At 44.7% G+C, this 27,805-nt stretch overlaps 1 protein-coding gene across 1 annotated transcript; it reads right to left on the reverse strand.

Annotated features, from left to right (window-relative positions):
- Positions 1–10: 10 nt before the first annotated feature.
- Positions 11–27,805, reverse strand: NCEH1 (neutral cholesterol ester hydrolase 1). Its single transcript, XM_045030314.1, is given in 6 exon segments — positions 11–2,524; positions 3,829–4,000; positions 9,646–9,715; positions 16,064–16,292; positions 27,556–27,762; positions 27,764–27,805. Coding segments are annotated over 6 exon segments (1,338 nt in total). The 3' UTR covers positions 11–1,906.

Raw genomic sequence — 27,805 nt, forward strand, 5'->3', positions numbered from 1 at the left:
TAAGGTGCCACAGGATTCTTTGCTGCTTCTACAGAACCAGACTAACACGGCTACCCCTCTGATACTTGACACTATCCCAAGTTAAAGCACTAGACGTAGGTTGCAAGACCATCACGCTTTCTTAGCTTAGAAGTTCCTGGCTTTTGTCAGTTTGTCACAGCTTACATTCAATAACAACAAAAACAACAAACATTTTGCAAAATACACACTGTTGTACGTAGTTTCCATGTCCTTGTCTTAAAACTTCAGTTGTGGTTGTCTGGCTATTTTAGAGAGGAGCTCAAGTTGCAGAGCTTGCTTCCCCAGTAGCACAGGCTATTCATGTCTGGGATTTTGGTTCAATACATGAGAAAGAGAAGATCCAGCTGCATAGTTCCATCTGAATCTGGACTTTAGGGTCAAGCTCCTCTCTAGTGATTTTGCTTGCTACACAGGGGAAACTTCCTCCAAAAAGCAAGGAAGACAATGAACGGAAGTAATGCAAGCCCAGAAGAGACTCAGTGAAGAACAATTGTTAAAGTTAAATACAAACATCAGTGCAAACCACACAGAGGGCTTTTTTATTTGTTAGTACTTTCATATTTTCTCTAACGTGGTCATAAAGCTGAAATTTTAAAGGCAGGCTTAGTCACAACCTTTGGCCAAAAATGTAATCAACTTTAAAGATGTAAATTCACATATAGAATCTGCATTTGGTGGCGTTTCCATTGGTCCTACATATAAGCTTGCACACTGCTTTGTCTGTGTGTAGGATCAATGTCCATTAAAATCAACAGAAAGGACCTACACATGCTTCCTTCTTTTTTACATTTTTTTCCAGCACTGTGCTTGTTTTAAAAAGGCCCAGATTCCAAAGTTGTTACATTTTTGGGGTAAAAGGCTTGCTTAGCATGCTTAAAATGCCTTGAAGTTGGAACTGTTTTTTTAAAAAAAAAAAAAACCTATAAATCTGTGTGCCTAAAGGCCAGCACCTAAATCTATATTTAGGCACCTAAATAAGTGGCCTGATTTTCAAAGTTGGTGAGCACCACAGCTTCCCTTGACTTCAGTGGGATTTTTAAATACTCAGCACCTCTGAAAATCAGGCTCCCCTTATTTAAGTACCTAAAACCAAAAAACTGTTAACTGAAAATTGTGGCCTTGGTACCTAATGTTATGTACCCAAACTTGAAAAATTTGACCAATAAGTTTGAGGAACACTGATTTTCTTGTGGAGAACTGCTCAGTGTTCATTCATCATGGTTGCAATTGATGTCGCATCTGAATCTACAAATGATTAGTTTTTAATGGTGTGACAAGGTAGATGAGTTAATATCTTTTATTGGACCAACTTCTGCTGGTGAGAGAATCAAGTTTTTGAATCACACAGAGCTGCTCTTCAGGTCTGGGAAAGGTACTCTGAGCATCAGAAATTTAAATTCATTACTCAGCTAGACACTTAAAAATCATGGACTAAACAGAGACACTGGATTTATGGCTTATTACAACAGTCTGTAACTCACTAACCCCCCCCTTTTTGCAGAGGTGTTAATGGGCCACTCTGCCTCAAATGGTCCCTTAGCATATGTGCTAACTATTTATGAAAACCAATCTCTTCCACAGAAGTTGGTCCAGTGAAAGACACTACCTCACCCACCTTGTGTCTCTAATATCCTGGGACTGACATGGCTACAACTACACTGCATACAACAGTGTTTAATAAGTATTTAGCAAATTGCTATGCTGGACAAGGCTAATCAGCTATTAACCAAGTAGTTAGTGAGACGCTACTTCTTGCAACAGAAGCGCTATGACATAATCTTGAACAAATGAAATTAGATAGCCTAAAAGTGCACAACTTTTTTGTTTTTGAAGCAGTGAGCTTTAGATTGACTGTTCTGTGCCTTCTAGAGAGGACTCACTTTCTTCACAGGTTTTCAGCAAGCCACTTTATGTAGCTGTCCCTGGTCCGATGTCCTGAAGAGAAATTGGTAGGCCAAATAGTAAAGATCATGCAGCCATGAAAGCAGTCATCAAAGTGATCAAGTGTGACCTCCACACCTGCGCTCTCCAACCGTTTGGCATACATTATTCCATCATCTCTCAGGACATCATTCTCGCAAGTCAGGATGTAGGTCTTTGGCTGAAGCTGGAAAATTTCTTTTTCTGCTAGCAATGGAGCTGCGCGTATGTCAAGTAGTGCAGGTATTTCCTGGATGATTTCGGCCTTCCCTGTGGGTTGTATCACAGGTTTGTAATTCTTTTTGAACATTGAAGGCAGGAGAGAAGTCCAGTTCAGACGTCCCCTGAAATAAACAGCCTGGCTTACGTCCAGGGAAGTGTGGTTGTTGATCAGCATTGAGGGGGCAAAGTCGTAGTTACCATTGAAATAGTCTATCCAAAACTTCACCATGACGAAGCGAGGAAGAACAGGCATGTCAGTGTTCTGCTGGTATGAAGGAGTGTTAAAGTCCAATGCCTGAAGGACTGGATAGATTAAAGCCTGCAGCTTCAGTTTGTTGGTCACACTGTCATCTAGACTAAGCTGTAGGAAAAACACAGGACAGAATCCAGACTGTAAAAAAGCGGCCACTGCTTATGCTGTGTCTGATCCTACATCACTGGTTCCACTGAAAGGAGTTACAGTTCATTCCCCACAAGAGGAGAGAAACCACCATTTGGTGTTTTATGGACAAATGCTCTGCTGGAGTAACTCCGCTGCAGAGAATTTTGTTCTTAGTTTGGAATCTTAACAGTCTAGACGAGATTCTGTTCTCACCTGCACTGCTTTTACACCAGTGATTTCAATGGAATCACAGCTGATTCACACCAGTTTAAGTGAGAATAAGGCCATGTCTACACTAGCAAGCTTATAGCAGCACAGCTGTACTGATGCAGCTCTATGCAGATGGGAGAGAGCTCTTCTGTTGACATAATAAAACCACCTCAATGAACGGCAGTAGCTATGTTGGCAGAAGAAGCTCTCCTGCCGACATAGCCCTGTGCACTTATGCCGGCAAAACTTACATTGCTCAGGGGTATGTGTTTTTCATGCCTCCGAGCAACGTAGTTTTGCCAGTATAAGTGGTAGTGTAGATATGATGTAAGACATACCATTACCAAAATAGGGATGCTCTTCTGGGTGTTAGTCCTAAAGAACTGACCTGCTTTGGTAACTGCCCCTTATTGATTGATTAATGGTATCTGCCCCTTATTAAGGCCCCAGGCTGCCTTAAAAATTCCAATCAGATCAAATTCAGACTAATTTAAATTAGAAATACATATGGTACGAATAGCAGGGAAAACAGATTTTCCCTACAATTGAATTCTAACTCTTCTCTTAAATTGTCTTTCTGTCTGGAAAAAATGCCATTTCATTAAAAAACATTATTTCCCCTTCATTTGTATTAAACAAAATAAGGTCATTTTCAAAGACGGGCAGCTGCAAAAATTGCTTATTCACAAAATAGGGAACTGAATTTATGAATTATGCATTTATGTGCCCAGTTAGCCACTTATGCAGGCAAATAAAGGATTTACTAGCACAATGGGTAAAGGTTTATATTAATTATTATTATTATATTATTAAGTTGGTACCTAAATTGCACTTTTAGAATCTGGCCCATAACAACTTATAAAAGCAGTAAGACATTCTAGCGCTGCTGGATTCAGAAATAATTGACAGGTCTCACTTATGTTTAGCAGTTGGCTTTTACTGTGGACCACTACCAGTCTATCTCTAAAGCTAGTCTGTCACTTTGTGATGACGCAGCACAAATAATCTGTCTACCCATGTGCACTGCTGGAATATGGACGTTTATTGTGATAGATACAGACAGTGGATGTTACCTGCTGGCACACAGCTGCAGCCAAATTTCCTCCTGCGCTATCACCAGAAATTGCAATTCGACCTGGGTCAACTGAGTATTTAGCTAGGATGTCAGACTGCAGAAAATACTTAGTTGCACGTAAAGTATCGTAGAATTGCTCAGGGAAATGAACCTCTGGTACCAGCCTGTACCTACAAAAGAAGAAAGAGGCTTATGTGGGATAATCATTATACACAGAAAATGTACCTTGCTAGCAGGACTATTATGCGCTATCAGGTGGATAGTATAATGCAAAAATAACTTAGTTTAAATATTATGGTTGAAATATGAAACATTTAACACTCAAACAATATTTAACTGCCTACATGTTATTATTACAACTCTAATTCTGAAAGAGTGATGCTAACCCACTGAATAGGAATAAATTAGGAAATTGTTAAGTGGAACTTTTATGTTATCTCCCAAAATGTGAGGATTCATTCATTAATGTTTTTATCACAACACCTGTAAAAAAGCAGGTGGTAATATCTGCTCAGTGTGGAGGCTGAATACTCTGCTTAGCCCACATGGGTAAGGATAAGCCAGATGTCCCCAATAGAATAAGGATACAAAATCAAAGTTATGGAGTTCCCTGTCCCCTGCATTTGTAATCACAGTTGGTGGACACTGCAGTGGAAACATTTAACACAGCTACAGCATATGCAACATGAAATGAATGTGGGCTAGGAATAATAGCTCTTATCTACTGGTTTTCATCAAAAGATCTCAAAATGCTTTACAAAGGAAGTCTGTATCTTTATCCCCATTTTACAGTGGGGGAAACTCAGGCACGAGTTCAATGACTTGCCCAAGAGCATCCAGCAGGCCAATGGCTGAGCCAAGAATAGAATGCAGCTCTCCTGAATCCCAGTGCAATGTTGTATCTGCTAGGCCTCCTTGGTCTTCAAAAAACAGTAGCAGATGAATGATTTTTTGGCCATTACTTAAACCCTTGGTGGGTCTCAGGGTTTCTCTAGAGCTGTGTAAATACCATTGACCCAAACTGAAATTTGGGACAGAGGGAGGGGAATTTTGATGAATCAGGATGCAAAGTTAAAAGTTTTTTCAGTATCTTGAAAGCTTTCTCAGGACAGGAAAACTGTTCCCCATATACCTGAAATGTTCAGCTTAATTTAATAGAATCATAAGAACATAAGAACAGCCGTACAGGGTAAGACCAAAGGTCCATCTAGCCCAGTATCTGTCTACCGACAGTGGCCAATGCCAGGTGCCCCATGGGGAATGAACCTAACAGGCAATGATAAAGTGATCTCTCTCCTGCCATCCATCTCCATCCTCTGACAAACAGAGGCTAGGGACACCATTCTTACCCATCCTGGCTAATAGCCATTTATGGACTTAACAACCATGAATTTATCCAGTTCTCTTTTAAACGCTGTTATAGTCCTAGCCTTCACAACCTCCTCAGGTAAGGAGTTCCACAAGTTGACTGTGCGCTGCGTGAAGAACTTCCTTTTATTTGTTTTAAACCTGCTGCCTATTAAAGAGATGTAGGGCTGGCAGGGACTCGAGATGTCATCAAGTCCATCCCTCTGCGCTGAGACAGATTAAGTATACCATCCCTAACAGGTGTGTGTCGAACCTGTCTTAAAAACCTCCAATGATGGGAATTCCACAACTTCCCTTGCCATCAGCCCATCAGAGGCAACAGAAAAGCTACCCTTTTGTTCAGTTTTCACAGCAGGAGAAGAGTCTGGTTTCTTGTATTTTCCCTGTTAGGATTGTTGTGAGCAACTGGCCATTCTGAGCAATCATTTCAGATCAGTTTGCAGCCCGAGGCAGAAGTCAGCATTTGTTGTCTCCTAACTTGTGAGCCAAATCGGAATGGTGGTATTATGTGCAACAAGTTTGTAAGTCAAACCTGTGCCAGTAGGCGGGGTTGTAATATAAATGTGTCTCACTGCACTGGTTGGATATGTAATGTTTCCAGACATTTTAGACCCGCAGAAAAAAAAACTGTCAACTCCTCCACTCAGGAAGCTAACAGGATAGCCTTGGACATTGTTTCCTAAAGTTGTGGCTTTTACAGAAAACACTCTCAGAAAGATCTCTTAATCAGTCAGCCTTTTGTTCTCTCTCCCCAAAGTGATCTATTGTATTTAAAAATCTCACAGGCCTTGCAAACTTGGTTTTGTTCCTGGAGTGGTCTTCGGCTGATACTGCAAGCAGGATGCTGCTTGGAAGCTACACCATCCTCAACACTGGGGTACCAGGAGTCTGGCCGGTGGGTAGACGTGGGGTTGTGATGACCCCTTCTCTGTTGTAGGATTAATTTGAGGCTTGCAAGTCAGGCTGAGCCTTTTGACCATGCTTTTTCCATGGAAAGTCCCCCTACTGTCAGATGGTGATTAAAAAGCACCTTCAAAACTTGCTCCCTTATTTATCATGCCAGCCTGGCAACAGCAACACATGCCCTTGTGTCTAATAATAATAATAACTAACTCTTATATAGTGCTTTTCATCAGCGGATCTCAAAGTGCTTTACAAAGGTCAGTATCATTATCCCCATCTTACAGATAGGGAAACTGAGGCACAAAGAGGTGCGATAACTTACCTATGGTCACCCAGCAGGCTAGTGGCACAGCCAGACATAGAATCCAGGTCTCCTGAGTTCCAGTCTGCTGCTCTATCCACTAGGCAACACTACCTCTGTAGGCTGTTTTTGCAATTCTTATTCTCTTAAACCTGGTATAGTTTAGTATGTAAAGGTGTGTTAGAATGTTAGCTAACATGTGCTAACCAAAATGACAGGCCTCAACTCTACCAGCTTAGCTTACATTAGAGGCAGTGTGTCTTGTCTACACTAGCTAACAACACCCTTTTAAATTCTAGTCTAGACACAGCCTTAACTTTTAGCCTGCTTAGGATGCAACTGTTGTATCTGCTCACTGATTTGATCTCACTGATCTTGCCCTGTGGGGTTTATTGAATATAATGTGGTGGATTGACTAACACTCTTAAATGCTATCTCCTGTTCCAGTATAAGAATTGATTCACCCTGAAGCACACGCCTTTCCATAAAACCAACAACATACTAGAGCATACTCCTATATTCTACTGACTGACTGTTTTGCATCCAACAGAAATTATATGCGCAAAATAAATTTCAGGCATAATATTGAGATTAATAAGAAGTTTTTCGGATTCTTAAAACTATTTAGGCTTTAGAAAGCAATCTGTGTATTACATCAGATAAAGTAAGATATGATAGGCCTTTGGGAATCCCCTGTGCAACTGGATAACAGATTGGGTATGCAACATTCAAGTGAGAAAATGTGCAATTAAACTAATGAGAAATCAAATTAGACTGCACTGAGTACAAAAGACTTGATTGACAGAGATAATGGTTGGGTAGAGAAGACAAACAGCTCACCAAAACAGGCAGAATTACAGCATCATAAACAAGAAAAGGAATAATAAGGGACATTTCAATATTGTGATAGCCACTTGTCTGCAATGGCTAACATCTTGCTCATTTATTTTTCTGTTTATTAGAGGAGACAATTAAAAGGAGCTGGAAACAGCTACATTTAAATTACATTGGAATGAATGTTATACCAGTAAAATCAATTCTGCATAATGAGGCTGTAATTTGATCACGAGAATTGGCAAATAATCTCATTAATTCAGTCACTGGCCCCCCTCTTCTGTCAACTTTAATATTTTCATTTACAAAAGAAAAGTGCTTAATGCGACCACTCAAATTTTCCTCTTCTGGTTTATTACAGTGGCCCATTAATGTACTTAGCAACTTAGAGAGTTGTTAAACTAACTGAGGAGACTCCGTAAGGTAAAGAGAAGGCCTGAATTCGCCACTGCCTTCCAGCTTGTGTAGTGATTTGCACTCGTGCAAAGTGTGTGGCAGTTATCAGGTGAGGCACACATACTGGCACAGTAATCTCTACAGTTGTGTTTAATACCATCACCTCAGTGAGGGCTCTGCCATTACAATATTTTATTATGATTGATCACAGAAAAACCTGTTGGTAAGAAACCTGACTGCTGTGAACATACCTTTTGTGCTATTACCCTTTATAATTCTCAAGTTACATACATTTTGCCCTTAGATATTTACACTTGACTGATCTAGTCTGCCTTTCAATCTGTCTGCTCAGTTCCTTATATTCTTTCCGACATTCTTTTATCTCCAAGCTGTTCTCTTTCACTCTGCATCGTTTTCCCACTAGCTCAAGCACCTACCCCATGGAGCAGTCCGACAGTGACATTTCAGAGTGTGTGCTTTGGTGGTTTTGAGCATAACAGTTTTCATTTTACCTCCCTTTGTTGGGATTGTTTTTCTTCACCTGTGCCAATGACTCAAACTCATTCTGGACTGAAGTTATATAATGGTCGTTGATTTCGGATAAGTCCAAATGTTGAATGTCTTAGGTTTAAGTTTTAATTTTGTTTCAGGCTAACAGCTGATGGTCTGACACAGTCTGCACTCAGGAAAGTCTATGTTCATTGTGTACTTGATCTCCAGTATAGCTGTATCATTACATAGTTGATTTGGTTCTTTGTGATACCGTCAGGTAACCTCCATGTGTGGACAGAAAAAGACTAATGCCTATGTTAGAAATATTATTTGAGAGCAGCAGATGCTGATGTCAGAAATCAATACATGCAAACTTATGTACTTTGCTCACATTAGGCGTAGAGATGGCAATAACCTTGAGAAAGTTATTATGGAAGGAATGGTGGCAGGTCATTGTAGCAGGGGATGACAAGTGAGGAAATGGATGGTGTGCAGCAGATCACTGTAAGGTCAGCATGAAGTTAGCAATGGATTGTGAGGACTTCCAAAAATTCTGTTCTGATGTCGCCAGTATTCAGACACGAATAAATGGATGTACTTACTTTAAGTATTCGGGTGAGGTTAGATCAATGTATCAAATGTCTCTTTGTGGAGGAGAGGGCACAAACTGCATGTTTTAGTTAAGCAACAGTGGTAAAAATCAGCTGCCACTTGAAGTTCTATACCATACTTTAATACAACTTAAACGCTGGTTTCTAAAAGGACCAGAAGTATCCTTAGCTCAGATCTGCCGCACAAATCTCAACCTCCTGCTGGGAAGCACAATCCCAGTGACCACTGAGAGAGACAACAGTCCCACCCACTGACTGGAGAGATTGAGGGATAGGTATTTCTCTCTTCCTTCAAAGGGTGAGGGGGTTTGTGTGTGTATATAGAAAGTGTGTTTGTATTGTGATCTCGATCCTGCAAGCACTGATGCACATGAGTTACCGACTCATCTGAGTAAATCCAGTTTTTAATAGGACTACTCGTATGCATGTGTTAGCAAGACTGTGGCTTTTTAGTTCCAGTTAAAGTGGCTCCCCCTCACTCCCTTTTTACTATCTACTTTTAAATGTCCTGTACAATTGAGGGTGCCATTATCTCTTATACACCTCTACCTCGCTATAACGTGATCCGATATAACACAAATTCGGATATAACGTAGTAAAGCAGCGCTCCGGGGCGGCGAGGCTGCACACTCTGGGCGGATCAAAGCAAGTTTGATATAATGTGGTTTCACCTATAATGTGGTAAGATTTTTTGGCTCCTGAGGACAGCGTTATATCGGGGTAGAGGTGTTTTAGAAAAGTATTCAGATACCATTCTAATCCACTGTCACTGAGAAGGACACAACATATCAAGTCCTGCTAAAGAGACTTTTTTCAAATGAAAACCTTTTAAACAAGTGATGACAAAGAAAAGATCACTTAACTCATTCATAATGATCTATATTTCTAAATGATTTTGTTGATTACTCACTCAATTGAGACAATTACAGCATTCAGAGATTCTGCCATGATCCTGCAGAGATTGTTATAGAAGCTTGTTCCTGGGAATAAGAGGACCAAATGTTAGTGAAAGACAGTAGATTTTGTTAATATGCATATTGTACACAGCTGTTCATATCTTTAGATTCATAAGAAAAATAGCAAGCACTTATATTCAATCCTGTAAAAAAAACAAAAAAAAACCCTGACATTATAATTCTCATTATACTCATTATTATCAGTAAATCTTTATGCAAATGTAAAGAAATGGAATGGAATGCAGTCAGTGTATAACAGCAGGTACCATGATGTAGTGGAATGAACACAGTTTGTGTCTTAGCAGTTTGTGCACTCTCTTCCTGCCTTTGCCATCAGCTTGTTGTGTGACTTCGGGCAAGTCACTTCACCTCTCTGCTTCAGTTTCACTTACCGCTACATAACTGCATTGGGCTATTCTGAGGATTAGTGTCTGAGAAATGCTATTTTTGTGCAAGTCATTGTATATGTCAGGGGTAGGCAACCTATGGCACGCATGCCGAAGGCGGCACGTGAGCTGATTTTCAGTGGCACTCACACTGCCCGGGTCCTGGCCACCGATACGGGGGGTTCTGCATTTTAATTTAATTTTAAATGAAGCTTCTTAAACATTTTAAAAACCTTATTTACTTTACATACAACAATAGTTTAGTTATATATTATAGACTTACAGAAAGAGACCTTCTAAAAACGTTAAAATGTATTATTGGCACACGAAACCTTAAATAAGAGTGAATAAATGAAGACTCGGCACACCACTTCTGAAAGGTTGTCGAACCCTGGTATATGTGGCCATTATGGTATGCTTGCTGGACTTGAAACTTTCAGTTTCTACTCAAGGTAGTAGTCCTATTAAAGTCAATGGGACTGTTCACCTGAGTCAGAGCAGCAGGTTCAAAGCCATCCTATTTCTCAGGGTACTCATTTTCTCTAATTCTAGGCCTCTGCAGTTACTGAATAGATATTTCATGGTGGTGGAGAATATAACAATATATTATGCATCTCTTTAAAGTACGCAGTCTTGCGATTTAATATTTAGCAGTGATATTTCTGCCACTAATGTTTACATCTTAAACTGCAATAATGAGTTTAGAGTTAGTGATCTGAGTGAAGCACAGTAATTCTGAAGCATACATTCTGCCCCGTGGGAGTGCTATGCAAGTTACTACACAACCAGTGCAGCCGACCAAGGTCTAACATCACTAACAGCTGCCTATGACCGGTCTTCCTGACGGGTCTTGTGACCAGCCCTGCACTGGGCCACCAGGGGTGGACCAATCATTGTGGCCCAGGAGGCCATGCCCCCTCTTCCCTGCTGCACATGCTCCAAGTGGAGAACTAGCTAAAAGGAGGCAGCTCGGACGCGGGGGGTTTGAATGCTGCTGACTCCTGCAGAGGTACCTGCAGTGCCCCTGGGGGTAAAGCCCAGGGACTGGGACTACCTGCCAGATGAGCCACCGGCTGTGGAGACCACCGTGGAAGCCGAGCCACCACCCGTGGAGGAAGCTGCCTAAACTATGCCCCAACCTAGAGAGACAAGGCCTACAGACTGATTATTAGCTTGCCTTGCCCTGCCCTGGGGCTGCAGCCTGTTTGCTGCTTTGCCCTGCCCTGCTCTGCCCTGCCCAGGGGGCTAATTCCCCAGTCCCTTTGATTGTTTGCTGCCCCAGGAGGCTGTCGGGCTATAGACTGTGGGCTTGGCTACACTTACAAGTTGCAGCGCTGGGAGTTACAGCGCTGGTCATGCAGCTGTGGAAGGGCCAGCGCTGGAGTGTGGCCACACTGACAGCTACCAGCGCTGCAGTGTGGCCACACTTGCAGCACTTTCCAGCGCTGTATTGAGAGGTGCATTGTGGGCAGCTATCCCACAGAGCACCTCGTCCCGTTTTGGCGCCGTTTTGGCGCTGAGTATTGTGGGAAGGGGAAGGAAGTGTGCGGGTCATTCCGCTTCCTGTTTGCCAGCGCCCCGTGGTGCATCGCTTCACATCCCAGCATTCACTCTTTCCAGCAGCGTTTGGCGCCATTGTGAGTGTCTTTCTGTTACTCTCTGTGTGAATCGTGATTTCTGTGGCAAATGGAGCCCGATCTGCTGAGGACTCTGCTGATGAGTGTCACCAGCACAACACGTTTGGCAGTCCAGCTATTCCTTCAGCTCCAAAGTGACAGTGAGGATTCCGACGATGATATCAATATGGATTTGCCTGCCGCGTGTGACACTAAAGTGCTTGCGGCATTTACGGAAATGCTCAGCACCGTTGAACGCCGCTTTTGGGCTCGGGAAACAAGCACTGAGTGGTGGGATCACATCGTCATGGAAGTCTGGGATGACGAGCAGTGGCTGCAGAACTTTCGTATGAGAAAAGCCACTTTCATGGGACTGTGTGCTGAGCTCGCCCCCACTCTGCGGCGCAAGGACACAAGATTGAGAGCTGCCCTGACGGTGGAAAAGCGAGTGGCTATTGCAATCTGGAAGCTGGCAACTCCAGACAGCTACCGGTCGGTCGGGAACCAGTTTGGTGTGGGAAAGTCGACCGTGGGAATCGTTTTGATGCAAGTTTGCAAGGCAATTAATCGCATCCTGCTAAGAAAGACCGTGACTCTGGGGAGCGTGCAGGACATTGTGGATGGCTTTGCACACATGGGTTTCCCTAACTGTGGAGGGGCGATAGATGGGACGCATATTCCTATTCTGGCCCCCCCCCACCTGGCATCAGAGTACGTTAATCGGAAGGGGTATTTCTCTATGGTTCTCCAGGCGCTTGTGGATCACCGCGGGCGTTTCATTGACATTTACACAGGCTGGCCTGGAAAGGTGCATGATGCACGCATCTTTCGGAACAGTGGCCTGTTCAGGAAGATGCAGGCAGGGACTTTTTTCCCAGACAGGAAGATCACAGTAGGGGATGTCGAAATGCCCACTGTGATCCTTGGAGACCCCGCGTACCCGTTACTGCCTTGGCTCATGAAACCCTATACAGGGAAGCTTGACAGGAGCAAGGACCGGTTCAACTACAGGCTGAGCCGGTGCAGAATGACTGTGGAGTGTGCTTTTGGGCGTTTAAAAGCCCGCTGGCGTTGCTTGTATGGGAAGCTAGACTTGGGGGAAAGCAGCATCCCCGCGGTTATATGCGCTTGCTGTACCCTCCATAATATTTGTGAAGGGAAGGGTGAAACATTCAGTGAGGCATGGACCACCGAGGTTCAAGTCCTGGAGGCTGAATATGCACAGCCAGAGAGCAGGGCTAATAGAGAGGCCCAGCACAGGGCTACAAGGATTAGGGATGCCTTGAGGGAAGAATTTGAGGCTGAAAGCCAACAATAATGTTTGCTGCCTTGCATGGGAGTGAATTGCACTGCTTACACTGTTATTCTATTATCCATAATAATAATAATATGATTTGTAGTGCCTCTTTCTTTACTGGGCTAAGGTATCTTTCACTATCTGCTATAATAAAGACTGTTTTCAAAGCCAAGAATTGTTTTATTGAAAAGAAAAAAACTTCCTTGACAGACAGACAGACACACAACATTTCATGAACACAAGAGGGCAGGGGTGTGGGTTGGTGAACTGTACAGTCACAAGTTTGCATATGCCCTGTCTGGATTGCTGTTTAATGAATCCTGCACTTCAGGGTTCATATACTGCATGGTGATGGGGGTTGAATGCAGAGGGTAAGGGTGGTGGTAGGTATCAGGGCTGGTTGGGGAACATACAGGTGTTGGAGGCAGCTGGTGGTGGTAAGAACCTGGATGCTGGGGAAAGGTGGTTTGAGCTGACATTGGGGCACAAGGCACAAAGGACGGGGCGGGTGGGGGAGTAGCACGGTAGTGCTCTGCTTGCATGGCAACGAGTGACTCTATAGACTCCGCTTGGCGCTCCAGGATGCTTAGCAGCCGCTCCGTGGTTTTCCTCTTGGCCACTGCATTTCTCTTGCGTGTCCTGCTTTCTTTCTCTCGCCAATCCTTCAAGTCCTTACTCTCTCGAGCAGACTGATTAAGAACAGTTTTCAGCATGTCTTCTTTGCTCTTTCGGGGATTTTTTCTCAAATTTTGAAGCCTCTGTGATGTTGAACATCTGGGCAGTCCAGTAGTCAAGGTCACTGTAGAAACAGAAATGACAACATTTAACACGGGCAGCATTGTATCCACTATCTCCAGACATGAATTGTTACACTGAGGGAGTGAGTTCTTATTTAAGCATTCTTTTACCCACACGCATAACACTACAGAAGCCACGACATGGTGAGTGAGCAGTGCTTATATGGGGAGAAGTGGGGCTTGGGTGTAAGAGGGGAGCTGGTTGCTTCGGGTAATCTGGAGTGCTAGAGGGGTTGAGTGAAATGAAGATGCAGATGCAGGGGTGATCTTATCTCCCTATCTCTTCACTAAAGAGTCTCCCAACATTTTTCACAGGACTTAATCCTGGAAGATGTTTCCCTACTGCGAGTCACTAGGGAACAGCGGGGGGCTCTTTTAGAGCAATGTGGATTCCGCCCGGGACCCTATGCGGCTTGCCTGTGTTCAGAAATGGTCCCCCCACCACTGGCAGAAGAGTGGCGCGGACGCGTCACCGTCACTGGGACAAGGGACACAGTGGCTCTGCCTATAAACCTGCGCAGGCATATTGCCCACGCTCTGGATGAAGCTTTTGCTGAGATAACTGAGGCAGATTACCGCGACGTGATAGACCACATCAACGGGCTATTCCACATCTAGAGGCTGGCATGCATGCATCCATAACCCCCCTCCTCTCCAGAAACATTTCACCCAGAAAATAAAAGCCGCTTACCGGTAACACGCTCCTCTGCTTGTCCTTCTGCAACTGCTGGCTGCTGCGATTGGGTGCTTTCCTCCTGGCTTGAGAAGAGCTCCTGGCTGCATGCCTCCAGGGAATCTGCGGTTTCTTCCCCCATGCCAGGAGCTTCACTCGCGGTTTCCTCCCCCCCCACGCCTCCGCCTCCGCCGCCTCCTCCGCCTCCTCCTCCTGTCCCCCAGCCTGCTCAGAAGTGTCCATCGTTATCCTGGGATTGGCAGTGGGGTCACCCCCAAGTATCTCATCCATCTCCCTGTAAAAACGGCAGGTCGTGGGAGCAGCTCCGGATCGTCGATTCCACTCTCGGGCTTTGTAATAGGCACTCCGCAGCTCTTTAATTTTCACCCTGCATTGTACTGCGTCCCGATCATGGCCCCGATCCAGCATGGCCCTTGATATCTGCTCAAAGATATCGTAATTCCTACGGCCGGAGCGCAGCTGTGCCTGAACAGATGCCTCACCCCAAACACTGATGAGGTCCTGCAATTCACCAGTGCTCCATGCTGGGGCTCGTTTGCCGCGTGGAGGCATGGTCACCTGTAACTGATTAAAACTGATTGCACTCCACACCTGGCTGCAGCAAACAGGAAGGAGATTTTTAAATTTCCCGGGGCATTTACAGGGCGGGTCACCTGAGGCAAGAGCAGTAGAGTGCAAACTGATGTGCAGAGTGGCTGAACAGGAATTCTGGGATAACTACTTATTCCCTGGAGGACAGGTAAAGCGCTGGTGAGTGTCCACACCTGCTGGGCAGCGCTGGATCACCAGCGCTGCACTCCTTATACCCCTGCCGGGATGGGTTTTCAGCCAGCGCTGCAACCAGGGAGTTGCAGCGCTGGTTGTGCCCTGCAAGTGTGGACGGGGTGTTGTTGCAGCGCTGGAAAGCCTCCACCAGCGCTGCAACTTGTAAGTGTAGCCAAGCCCTAATTGCTTACTTTGCCCCATGCAGGGGCTGCAGCCTGCTTGCTGCTTCACCCTGACCAGGAAGCTAATTCCACAGACAGATTGATTGTTTTGCTGATCAGAATCCACAGAATACCTGTTTAGGTGACCCAGTACCGGGTCGGGGGATGTAAGGCACTGGGTTGCGGCGGCTCTGGTCAGCACCGCCAACTGGGCCGTTAAAAATCCCATCGGCTGTGCTACCCGGCTAAGGCAGGCTAGTCCCTACCTGTCCTGACACCGCGCCGCAGCCCGGAAGCAGCCAGCAGCAGGTCTGGCTCCTAGGCGGGACTCGCAGGCTGCCCCGAGCACTGGTTCCGGGCCAGTGGGAGCTGGGGAGGAGAGGTGCCTGTGGGCAGAGCCACGCAGAGCCACTTGCGCACCTCCGCTGATAAAGTATGCACTTGTTTTCTGTTTCAGGATTACTTCCCCAGCCCCCGCTTTTTGGTGAGAGTTGGGACAGTTACTGTAGTCCCAGGGTTCCAGCTCTCATTCGGTTCAGACATGTCTCGGAGAGCAAAACTCTCAGCTTCTGGGTGGAAGAACAGCTTTTAGTTACACTGAACCTGCTGTGATGAAAACACATCATAATCCACTCTAATTAATGACAGACACATACTTGCACTTGCCAAAGCCCATCCTCCTCCATGCATGTAAACGACACTGCGCTTTAGTGTTTCGTCTTGCTTTGGAGAAGGTTCAAACACTCTGACTTCCACTCCATCAAAAAGGGCGTCTGTTATCTTAATGTGTTCAGAGGATGACGTCTCCAGCTTGTCAAAAGTACCAATCACATAATTCAGAACTCTCAAGTGATGGCTGAGTCTTAGACAGTGAACCAGGTTGCACTAGGGAGAAATTGAGGAGCAGGGGGTGGGAGAGAATCATTTGTTACTCACAGGCTGATCCTACTATGTTGCATTAAATATCCTTGCAATTTTCTTCAAAAGACAGTACCTGTAACTAGACAGGCAACAGCACTTAACACCCATGAGGGAATGATATCAAAGCCTTCCAAAGTTATATTGTGACAAAACTGTGCCCCCCTAGAAATTCTCAGGGCATGTCCATACTACAAAAAGAGACCCACGGCAGTGAATCTCAAAGGCTGGGTCAGCTGACTTGAGTTCCTGGGGCTTGCACTGCGGGTCTACAGATAGCAGTGCAGTGGTTTGGGTTTGGGTTGAAGGCTGAGCCCTGAAACTCAGCGAAGGAGGTGGGTCTCAGAGGCTAGGCTCCAGCCCAAACATCTACGCTGCGTGACCCCAAGTCAGTTGACCTGGGATCTGAGACTTGCTGTCCCAGGTCCTTTTTTTTTTTTTTGGCAGTGTACACATACCCTTAGTTATCTTAATATATATTTTGAAAAAATAAAGCACTGTGAGCACTTGGAAGATCAAGATGGCAGTGGGTTAGAACTGAGACATGCCTACTTGAAAAGCACAGTTAGATTGAAAAATATTGTACTTACATTTCAGTGTATAGTATATAGAGCAGTATAAACAAGTCGTATGAAATTTTAGTTTGTACTGACTTCGCTAGGTCTTTTTATGTAGCCTGTTGTAAAATTAGGCAAATATGTAGATGAGTTGATGGACCACCTGAAAGACCTCTGCATAGCCCCAAGGGTATGTGTACCCCTGATTGAGTACCACTGCACCATAGGACTCTTAGAACTGCTGAACTGTGTCTCAATTTCTTCCAGTAGAGGGCAGTAATGCACATATACAGTAGTCATTTTGTTAGATTATTACAGTTAATTTCTGCATTTCTCATAGTGTATTGGGAAAGTTTAGGTGTTAATAAACTTCCATAACCATAAACTTTTCTACACTTCCAGTGAAAATATGAACCCTAAAGATCCAAATTTTCTTCCACTGACTTTACTGGTCTGAAATGCATCACCTAGTAAAGCCTGCCTTCCTTTCTTAAGCTGAAAGAGTGTGAGTAGCTCACTCAATTGAGGCCTGTGCCTCATTTTACTCTTCCCTAAACTGACTGCAATAATACCTGCCTTGTAGGGACAGTGACTGTGAGGCTTGATTCATGTCTAAAAAGCTGTGAAATCCCTGGAGAAAAGGTGCCATAAATGTATTCTTCTTGTGTATAAATGATTCATCCTGAAGTACAAATCTTTCCACTTTCAGTAAGTTTCTTCAAGGAAAAATCTCTGTTACTGAAAACAAGACTGAGAGCAGAGAGTTTGTGACTGAGAGGCAGGAATTGGTCTCAAGGGAACATGGTGGTGCTTGCTAATCAGCCCATCTGTGTTTTCTGACTGAATGTTTAGCCTCCTAGGATGAGATCAGAGCACTAGAAGCAGAGTGGGCTGGGAATTTATTTCCACCCACAGAGCCCTTTGTTGTGATGCAACAAGAAAACTAGCACCGGCCTAATTTTTTACCTATATATGGGCTTCAGGGACGTCTATGCTGCAGTTGGGAGGATGCTCTCAAGTGCAGGTAGACTGCCATGCACTAGCTCTGCTTGAGCTAGCGAGCTAAAAAATAGCAGTGTGGCTGTGGCAGCATAGGCAGAAGCTCGGGCAAGCCCACCCAACTGACTGGGGACCTAGTCAGGTGCCTACCCTGAGCTCCTGTCCATGGCCACACTGCTACTTTTAGTGCTCTAGCTTGACTAAGCTACAGCATGTCTGTTTACCTGGACTGGGAAGCACGTTCCCAGCTGCAGCGCAGACATACCCTCAGGATGCAATTCTGGTATCTGACTTCTTGTACTTTGTTTATGCATCTTGCCCAGAGAGGATAAAGGACCTACTACTACCAGCTAAGGGAGATCTCCTTCAGTGGAAAAGGTAGAGAACTGTTTCCCAGTGTACATATGATTTATATAGTAACTGTGCTTGCAGAGTATAATATTTTTTCCATGCATGCTGTGAAACAGGGTTGGGCAAACTTTTTGGCCCGAGGGCCACATTGCGGTTGCAAAACTGTATGGAGGGCTGGGTAGGGAAGGTTGTGCCTCCTCAAACAGCCTGGCCCCCATCCCTTATCTGCCGCCTCCCACTTCCCGCCCCCCTCAGAACCTCCGACCCATCCAACCCTCCCTGCTCCTTGTCCCCTAACTGCCCCCTCTCGGGACCCCCTGCCCCTAACCACCCCCTGGAACCTCACCTCCTATCCAACCCCCTGCTCCCAGTCCCCTGACTGCCCGACCACATCCACACCCCTGCCCCCTGCCAGACTCCAGGGACCCCACGCCTATCCAACCCCCCCTGTTCCCCATCCCCTGACTGCCCTCCACCCCATCCAACTTATCCTTGTCCCCTGACTGCCCCCAGGGACCCCCGCCCCTTATTTACCCCCCCCCGGCCCACTTACCATGCCGCTGAGAGCAGCATGTCTAGCTGCCACACTGCCCAGCTGGAGCTAGACACGCTGCCGCTCTGCTCAGCAGGAGCACGCAGCTCCGTTGCCCAGAGCGCTGCCATGCGGCGGCATAGCTGTGGGGGGGACGGGACAGCGGGGAGGGGCCCGGGACTAGCCTCCTCGGCTGGGAGCTCAGAGTGGTCCTGCAGGCTGGATGTGGCCAGCGGGCCGTAGTTTGCCCACCTCTGCTGTGGAAGATCCAAGAGGGGATGGGGAAGGGACATATCAGGCCAAACCATCCAGTGCACTATGATAATGAGGCTACTAGTGGGCATTTAAAAAAAAAAAAGATGGGTTGGAGGTGAGGTCTTTCACTGTTTTGGAAGGCTGACCTCCTGTCCTGGCTGAGGATAAACCAGGGAGGAGTCTGAGCCCTTTTATAATTATTCCCAGCAAGTCAGAGTGTGGAGCTGGGAGCTAAGGGGACTGGTTACCAAAATCCATGGGAGCCTGATACCCAGTAACATTAGAGCAAGTGTCAGAAGTGATATTTTACTTTGTGACTTGATCATGGATAAAATTTTCAAAAACACCAAAGTGACTTACGAGTCTAAGGGCTTGTCTGCTCACAAAAGTTTTGCCTCTAACTATACTGGTGCAGCTGCAGCAGTAAACACATACCCCCAGTGTGGATGCCATTATACTGGTATAAAAGGTCTTTTATCTGGTGTAGCTAATCCCGTATGGGAAGAGGGGTAAATTATGCTGGTATAAGACATCTTTATACCAGTAAGACTGCATCCACACTAGGGGTTGTACTGGTATAACTTTAAAAAAAATCACTAAAATAATCACGCCCCCTCACCCCCAATCAGAATAGTTATACCAGAATAAAAACTGGATGGAGACCATGTCTCACTGAAGGGGGAAAAAATTAAAAGTAATTTAGGCTCCAAAGTGCCATCTGGAAATGGGTTTTAAAACTACTAAGTGTTAATCTTTTGCTGCTTTTCCAATTCATTTTAAGGATGTGTATTTCACTGATGCTTAATAAAAACCAGTCATTTTTATTTACTACATCTCTGCACTGTTATTTTCCCTGGTCACTTTCCAATGGTAAGTGCAGGCTACCGTGTCAAAGCTTTCGGAGGATGGATAGTTTAACAGAAGCACACTATTCCCATAAACAGAGAGGTAAAGCCCATCTTTTTGTTCTGTATATGTACAGCACCTAGCACAATGGGGGCCTCGTCCATGACCAGGAATCTTTGGTGCTATGGTAATATAAATAATATTTCAGAGGAACTCCATTGAAAGAAAGATTCGTTGCATGACTGCAGATTCCTTGTCGTAGAGGTTTTATTTCTTTAGGGCCATAAATCTAATCTCCCACCTAGGGTACTTTACAAAATGAAGATCATCAATGTTCAGTACAAATACGAGGCATTAACATTAAACCAGCTGGTGTATAAAAAGCCCCTAAGCCACCTTCACTACATGTGCCTTTGGAAGGCAGGCTTTGAAGTATGCCTAATTTTATAAATCTCAGCTTCAATGGACCAAGGGGGGCAATCCACTTCCAAAGCTGAGAGGCACTGACAAAGGATGCCCTCCCAGCAGCCTGTTTAAACTGCGGCAGTATCATGCTGTGAAAGAGGTGGCTTCTCAGGAAGCCAGGTTCCAAAATGTTTATGGTTTTATTGACTGAACACCAGCTCTCTGTGTTTAAGAAAGCCCTCCCATTAAAAAGAATTCAAAGTATCAACCCAAACTCTGGAAATGCTGAATGCACAAGACAATTTGTATCTTTGAATTTCAGATCATGCTGTTCTCCATCTGTTCCTCCCATAGGAAAATCCAGTTCAAGGTTGAATGCAGGAGGGTTTCTCTCACACACGTTGTATTAGGGGAAAAGTAAGTCAATGTGGATCAAAGAACTACCCCAAGCTTCCTTTGAAGTTCAAAGAAGTTCAGTAAAGTTATGTAATGTTTTGACATCTAGCTGCATTGACTTCAGTGGAGTTGTGCTGATTTACACCAGCTGTGATCTGGCCCTTTGTGTTTTGTTTCACTGAAAATTGTTTTGCAAATCTGCAGCTGCCTGGCTACCTGCAGGTCTATCACATGCTGTCATCCTACCCTGCTCCCATGCAAGCCCCTGCAAGCCCCACCCATTACATGAGTGATGGAGCCAGCCCACTCCCACTTACTGAGTTAAACTGATTGTTGTCAAAAAACAATCAAAGAGAAAAAGCCTACCAAGTTCACACATTCCTGTCCATCAGGGTATAGAGAGAATGAACAATTTCTGTTAGACCCAGACACTCTTTTTGCCTTAATTGTGCTTAGTGCTTAGCTACCGAGTGACAAGTGCATTAGAAATATCTTTGATATATGCAAAGATTGGTTATCATGTTATTATTGGTTATAATTTGTAGGGACTGAGAATGTGCTGGTTACTAACTGAGAAAATCTTGTCTCAAGGAATTTACAAACAAAATCTACGGTATATGGAATAATAGACTGGCTCTGACTCTGGGCACTTCTGCTTGTTGCAAAGCTACTGGAAACTCAGTGTCTGCACAAGAACTCCCAATGTTGCTAGCACCTTTAGAGGTTAATTAATGCGAGCAATGGCTGGGCACTTAGGGTATGTGTACCCTGCAATTAAAAACCCACGTCTGGCTCATGCCAGCCAACTTGGGCTCGGGCTAATGGGCTGCTTAACTGCAGTGTAGACGTTCAGGCTTGGGCTGGAGCCCAGGCTCTAGGGTCCTATGAGGGTCCCAAAGCTCGGGCTGCCCAAGCCCTAACATCTACAGCACAATTAAACAGCTCTTTGCCCCGAGCCCTGCGAGCCCGTGTCAACTGACATGGGCCAGCCCCGGGTGTCTAATTGCAGTGTAGACATACCCGTAGAAAACGTCTTTAGTGGAGGCAGGGCCACGGAGGCTTGGTTTGTGTTTGACAGGGTGGGGCACGGCTTCCTGGCAAGCACCCAACAGAAATAGGAGTGGTGAGCATTTGTGTCTCCCTGAGTATAACAACTGTGGAGAGTTCACAAGGCCCTGAGGCTATATATGAGTTTAATCATCTGAGGACAGACATCCTTGATTGATTGCGGAGAAATGTGCTAGGCACTTCCTCAAAGCATGTCACTTTTGCTCCCTACCTCCCTTTTTTTTTTAATGACACTCCCAATGTCTGTCTTGTATTTCTGCATTGCCTCTACATGCCCTCTTTTTTTTATTAATCTTTCCTGTACCAAGGTCAAGTTTATTGACATAGCCCTGCACAGGCTACAGTTTAACTGAGGGCGTGTCTACACTTACATTTTATAGCGCTCTAACTTGCTGGCTCAGGGGGGTGAAAAATCACCCCCATGAGCGCAGCAAGTCTGAGTGCTTTAAAGCGCTAGTGTAAACAGGCTCCGAGCTGTGCTCCCAGCATTCGGAGCTAATCCCCTTGTGGAGGTGGATTACTAGGAGCGCTGGGAGAGCTCTCTCCCAGCGCTTGCGCGCGACCACACTCGCACTTCAAAGCGCTGCTGTGGGAGCATTCCTGTGACAGTGCTTTGAAGTTTCCAGTGTAGCCATGGCCTGAGTTTGTAACCAGTTAGGGGCATCGTTGGCTCTAAACGTGAGTTGTGCTCACATCCCGTGTGTTTACAACTTGATTGGTATCTGGATTTCCCCACCAGGAAGTTTGCCAATACAGAGGGAAGCATTAGACTGGCATAATGGTTCTACATTGCTCCCTGCTTCAGAGCCCCTCTATTAGGCTCTTGCTGGGATGAGTTGGAGGAGGAAGGGGTTGTGGCAAGAACAATCATACTTCAGCTGTTCTGAGCTATGGATAGGTGGGGAGCATTGCAGCTCAGTCATAAACTAGAGCACCCCTGTAGTTTACACCAAGGTCTGAACCAAACACCAGCCCAGGACTCAAAAGCTGTAGCTTAGCATCAGGGTCACAGCCTGCTGGCATGTTTGTCTTCAGCACAGTTACTTTGCTGTGTTGGCACAAGAACTTGCCAATGTTTGTGTAACCAGTTTGACTGGTCCTCCTTCCCCAGAGCTCTTTGTGGTAGCACCCTAAAGCAGATTGCCACATGTGCAGCTGATGACATATCCTCTGGGCACTCTCACCTGGCAAGGCAGATTAGGATAGCTGCCCATAATTTCCTAGAATGAACATCTTAAAAAAACACCTCATGGTTAATCAGACTGACAGGTGTACATACCAGAAAAGCTGCTGTGTGGACATAAACTGACCCATTTTCTTGTACCCACCATGCCTGTAACATGCAGCAGAATCTTGGTTGTAGTGTGGACAAGGCTTTATTCTTTATACTTTCCCTTCTTTCTCCCAGGCTTTTGGTTCTCGTATTTACTTTGACTCTCTCTTGTCTCTTGGTTTCTTTTTCACTTTCTCCTCTGATCTCCCTCACCTTCAATCTGTTCCCCCTTTCCTCTCCCATTCTCTGCCACACTCCTATTCCTACTCACTATCCCACCATGGTGGTGTCTCCCCACATGCCAGGAATATGCTGACAATTGAAAGGGAGAGAGATACAGAAACACACACACACACTGACCTACCACAATCCCGTGCTCTGACACGAGGGCAGTGAAATCACAGACTCAGACAAAGGTTAGGTCAGTCACAGCTTGCCTGTGAATTTTTTTTCCCACAGCTGCCACCGTTTTAAGCACTGTGTTGACTCTACTGATACACACATTCATGCCCTCTGAGCTCAACAGTTTTGCAACATACTGTATCCTGAATGTACCCCTTGGCAGCATGTCTGCTGAGCAGTGCAGGCCAGCTAAAACATATCAGCTCAGTGCCCTGCTCCCTTCGCTGCCTCTCTAGCTGCTACACGGTCAAATCTGAGGTCCTTTGATGATTGTCAAAGCCCCAGTGAGATGGGGCATGATTGTCTCAGGGACCGTACATGCACCTGACTATGCTGCTCATTTGGAACCATGTAGCTCTCCACTATGGGCTGATTCAAAGCTTGCTGAAGTCAAGCTTTGGATCAGGCTCCACATGAGTGAAACTTGGGGCAGTGGGGGACTAAGCGCCTTCTTGGCTGCACATCCACAACTATGGAACTTCTTCCCTCAAGAGATCAGGACAACCCCAAATCTCATCACATTCATTAGTGAGTATTCACTGGGGCATTCTGCAGCAGGAAGACAACAGAAAAATAGCACTTCTATTTCAGCCTCTAGCTCAGTCATAACACATGGAAGTATGAATCTGTGTTTTGGTTTGGCCACATTCCAGCTAGATAAAGTCTTCAGCCTACCTAAACTTCATCTAAAATGAACCTACATTCTTCTTGATTTCCTGTCCTAAAATATTGTGGAGTGCTGCTGTGAACTGTAAAGCAGTTGCTATTTCTCATGTGAGAGAGAGTTGCACTTGAGTAATGAACGAAGCAATCGATATATATGGACTTGATCCTGTGAGATACTGAGCACTCTAGCCCTAATCCATTGATTTCAATAGGACGGTGGTTTCTCCTCAGAGCAGTGTGTCATAGTGAATGGAACACTGGACTGCAACTCAGGAGACAAGGGTGCTAGTCTCAACTCTGCCATTGGCCTAATGGATGATGGTAGGAAAGTCCCTTCACCTCTCTTTGTGTCGGTATCCCCATCTGTAAAATGGGGATAATGTGACTGACCTCCTATGTCAAGCACTTTGAGATCTACTGATGATAAGAGGTAGCTGTCATTATTATTACTCATGTGCTTACGTTGCTTGTTCGAGGCCAGAGTGCTCAGCACCTTGCAGTATCAAGCCCTGGGCTTGTAAAATACTTTAGGATCTTCTGGGCTAAAAGGCTGTATAGAAATGCAAGATATTGTGGTTATTACATTTTTAAACCAACGACGGGGACTTGCATTATGCATTGCTAGAGTTTATTAATATAGTTAGAAAGTAAACTTTTTATTTCATTTCCATCCCAAAACTGTAATGTTTTAACTGTCACACTGTCTTTATAAAGTTGTTTTAATAACAGGCCTTCAGAATAGTCAAGAGGACAGCTAGTTATTATATGATTGGAAGCAAGTGAAGTCAAGTTCATGCTCTTGAGAGAAAAAGTTACAAGAACTCCAGAGATTTTAAAATGGGAACATTTAGCCAGAAAAGTATTACTTCAGTCTGCCATCAAACCCCTATGGGATATTATTGTGATAAACAGTAACAAGCTGAAAACAGCAAAGAATCCTGTGGCACCTTATAGACTAACAGACGTTTTGCAGCATGAGCTTTCGTGGGTGAATACCCACTTCTTCAGATGCAATGACAAGCTGAAAACACATTCAGGAGAAGGTGAAAGTTCAGTGGTCACATTTAAAGAAACCTAAAACCAGTCAGTGTTTTAACAACCACTGTGGGAGGCAGAGGGAAATGTAGCCCTACTGAAAGTATCCTTTGTTGTGAAAACTGACTTTGAAAATAACTGCCATGGCTTGACTTTTATAGTTACCACTTCAGCTACTCACACCTTGAGTTTTTGGTCTTTCAGGCTCCCATTTTAAAGACTTTCCCTCATTCCTGAGTTTATGCTGTCACTCAGCTTTGGAAAGCCTCCTAATTAATATCTGCCAAGCACCTTCTCTCTCTTTGCTACAAATTCTTGAAGGCTCAGCTGTACTGTGAGGTGTTCCATCTGTGAAGATTACACTCTACTCCATATTTGTTCTGTATTGTACTCACTTGTTCCTTTCTTTAGAAAGTAAACTGCTGTGGGTGGGGACTGTTTATTGTTTTACCCAGGGTGCAGTACCATGTACTTCTGCTGTTACATAAATAAATAATATGGTGGAGACATATGGCGTTTATACACTAGTAGTAACATATACACAAAGACTGATTAAATCAAGAGCAGATGTCTTTCTGGAAGATATGCTGTCATTCAACTTGAGGTTATGGGCATGATGCAGGAATTACAGGGTGAAATTCTATAGCCTATGTTATGTAGGAGGTTTAAGTAGATTATCATCACAGGCCCTTCTGGCCTTAAAAATCTATGCACTGATTATGGTGGATACTTACAATCCAACTGCTTCGGACACTCCTATAGGGAACAAATGAAGGGGCCCAAACATGTAAGGTGCTGAGTACCCTTAACTTCTATTGAAGAATGGAGCTATTTTGGAGCACTTGCATGTCATTTGGCCAATGCAATATGTCATTTATTACAAGGATGTGTGTGAAAAACAAGATTTATCAGTTCCCCCCCCCCCGACTTATTAAAATGTCAGCCTTGGTCTCCACAGAAAAGCTGAGACACATCCTTTAAATGTTTTTAAATTACTATAAAATTGGTGTTTTAAAATGTGTTTTTCATGTATGCAGTTTTATAAAACGAAGCACTACTGGCAAAAATAGTTTTTTAAAAAGTGCCTCAGCGTATACTGCAGGATAAAACCATGGTTGTTGATCAATCACTATAAAAAGATCAGACTGTACTAGCAGAAGAGGAATTAAATTTATGTAAAACCATTATGTGAAACGTTTTGTAACCTTTGGTCTGCATGATGTCACCATGCAGCCACCAGAACAAAATGTAAACTGGGGAAAAGGTTAGGGAGTCGCTGAAATGATATTTGGAAAACACAGTATAACAAATACAGTGTACAAAGGTAGACTCCTCTTGTTTATCAGTGAAAGCCCAAATTCTAATTTGACTAGACTTGAAAGACTTTCCCTCTGCTTTCAATCTCTTCCACCCTACATTCTTCCTGGAATATGATGGGGAAAGTGCTAGGATGAAAACACTCAATTTGTTTCTAGTTTTAGGAAATGCAGAGAATGCCACATGGAATAAACTGTAAACAAAAGATCTCCATCATCTAGAGAGAAGGAAATTACATTGCATTTGAAATCTCCAAAGCCTTATGCTTCTGTATCTGAGAGTGGGATTAAGTAAAGCAGAGATCAATAGCCCCTTCTGGTTATGGCATGCAGCAAATGTCTAGGACACTGAGGTTAGCTGTCCTTCTTACCTGGCAGGAGTAGGGACTGACTACAAAATTACTTTCAGACTCTACAATGGAGTCAGCCCATCACTTCCCACTGTCAAATGATTCAGGGGGTGGGGGTCCTAAGAAACTGAAAAGGGTTGGTTTTCTGCTGAGCAGTGGGAAGAGCCTTCGCTCCGAGCTGGCTTCCCAGTGTCACAAGGGCAGCCGCAGCCTCCTAAACAGGAAAAGGACCGACCTCATGCTTTTTAAATGGATTGACTCGTGGGGCATTTTCCTCCCAGCTGATGTACTATAAAAAGTGTGTGTGTGAGAGAGACACAGAGATCCGATTCTATTTCTAGATTCCCTGCCACCGCAACTACCGGTACATTCAAGGGCGGAGAGGAGCTGGCACAAGGGGGTTTCTTTGGCATTTCTCATTCATTGAATGCAAAGGCAGCAAGGGAGGAAGAGGGAGCGCTTGATGCTGTAAATCAACCAACCAATTCATCCAAGAGGTGCAGAGCCGTCAGACAGCAGAATTTATAGCGTATTAGCATTGTACTTTAAAGAAATCAAGATCAGATACATTTGCAGAGCTAATTTCTGCCAACTCGCCCGGAGGCGCCTTGGCGGCAGCAGCTTCTGCAAAAAGGCTGACGCGCCTCTCCTCTCTTAAAATCAACCCTCGGATACAAATGACATTTCCTCAGCTGATTACAACGGAGAGGAATACAAGGGGCGTGTGGGGGCGGCGAGGGAAGGCGAAGAGAGAATAAAATTGCATGGATCAAGCTTACCATTTGCTGGGTTGCCCTGAAAGTGGCATCCAGCAGCATGAGCTTCCAGGGATCCGACACTGTGCTGGGTAAGGGCAGGTACACATAATAGGCTGTCAAGGCTACCAACGCAGTCAGCAAAACAAAGGCTGATTTCATGCTGGACCGGTGCCGCCTTTGCTGTGTACAAGCACAGACAATGAAGCAAGTTTTTTTTTCTGCCTCCTCACAAGTTTTCTGCAAGGTTGTAGCTCCCATTCAGGGGTTTCAT

This window comes from Mauremys mutica, chromosome 9 (assembly GCF_020497125.1).
Source record: "Mauremys mutica isolate MM-2020 ecotype Southern chromosome 9, ASM2049712v1, whole genome shotgun sequence".
Classification (NCBI taxonomy): domain Eukaryota; kingdom Metazoa; phylum Chordata; order Testudines; family Geoemydidae; genus Mauremys; species Mauremys mutica.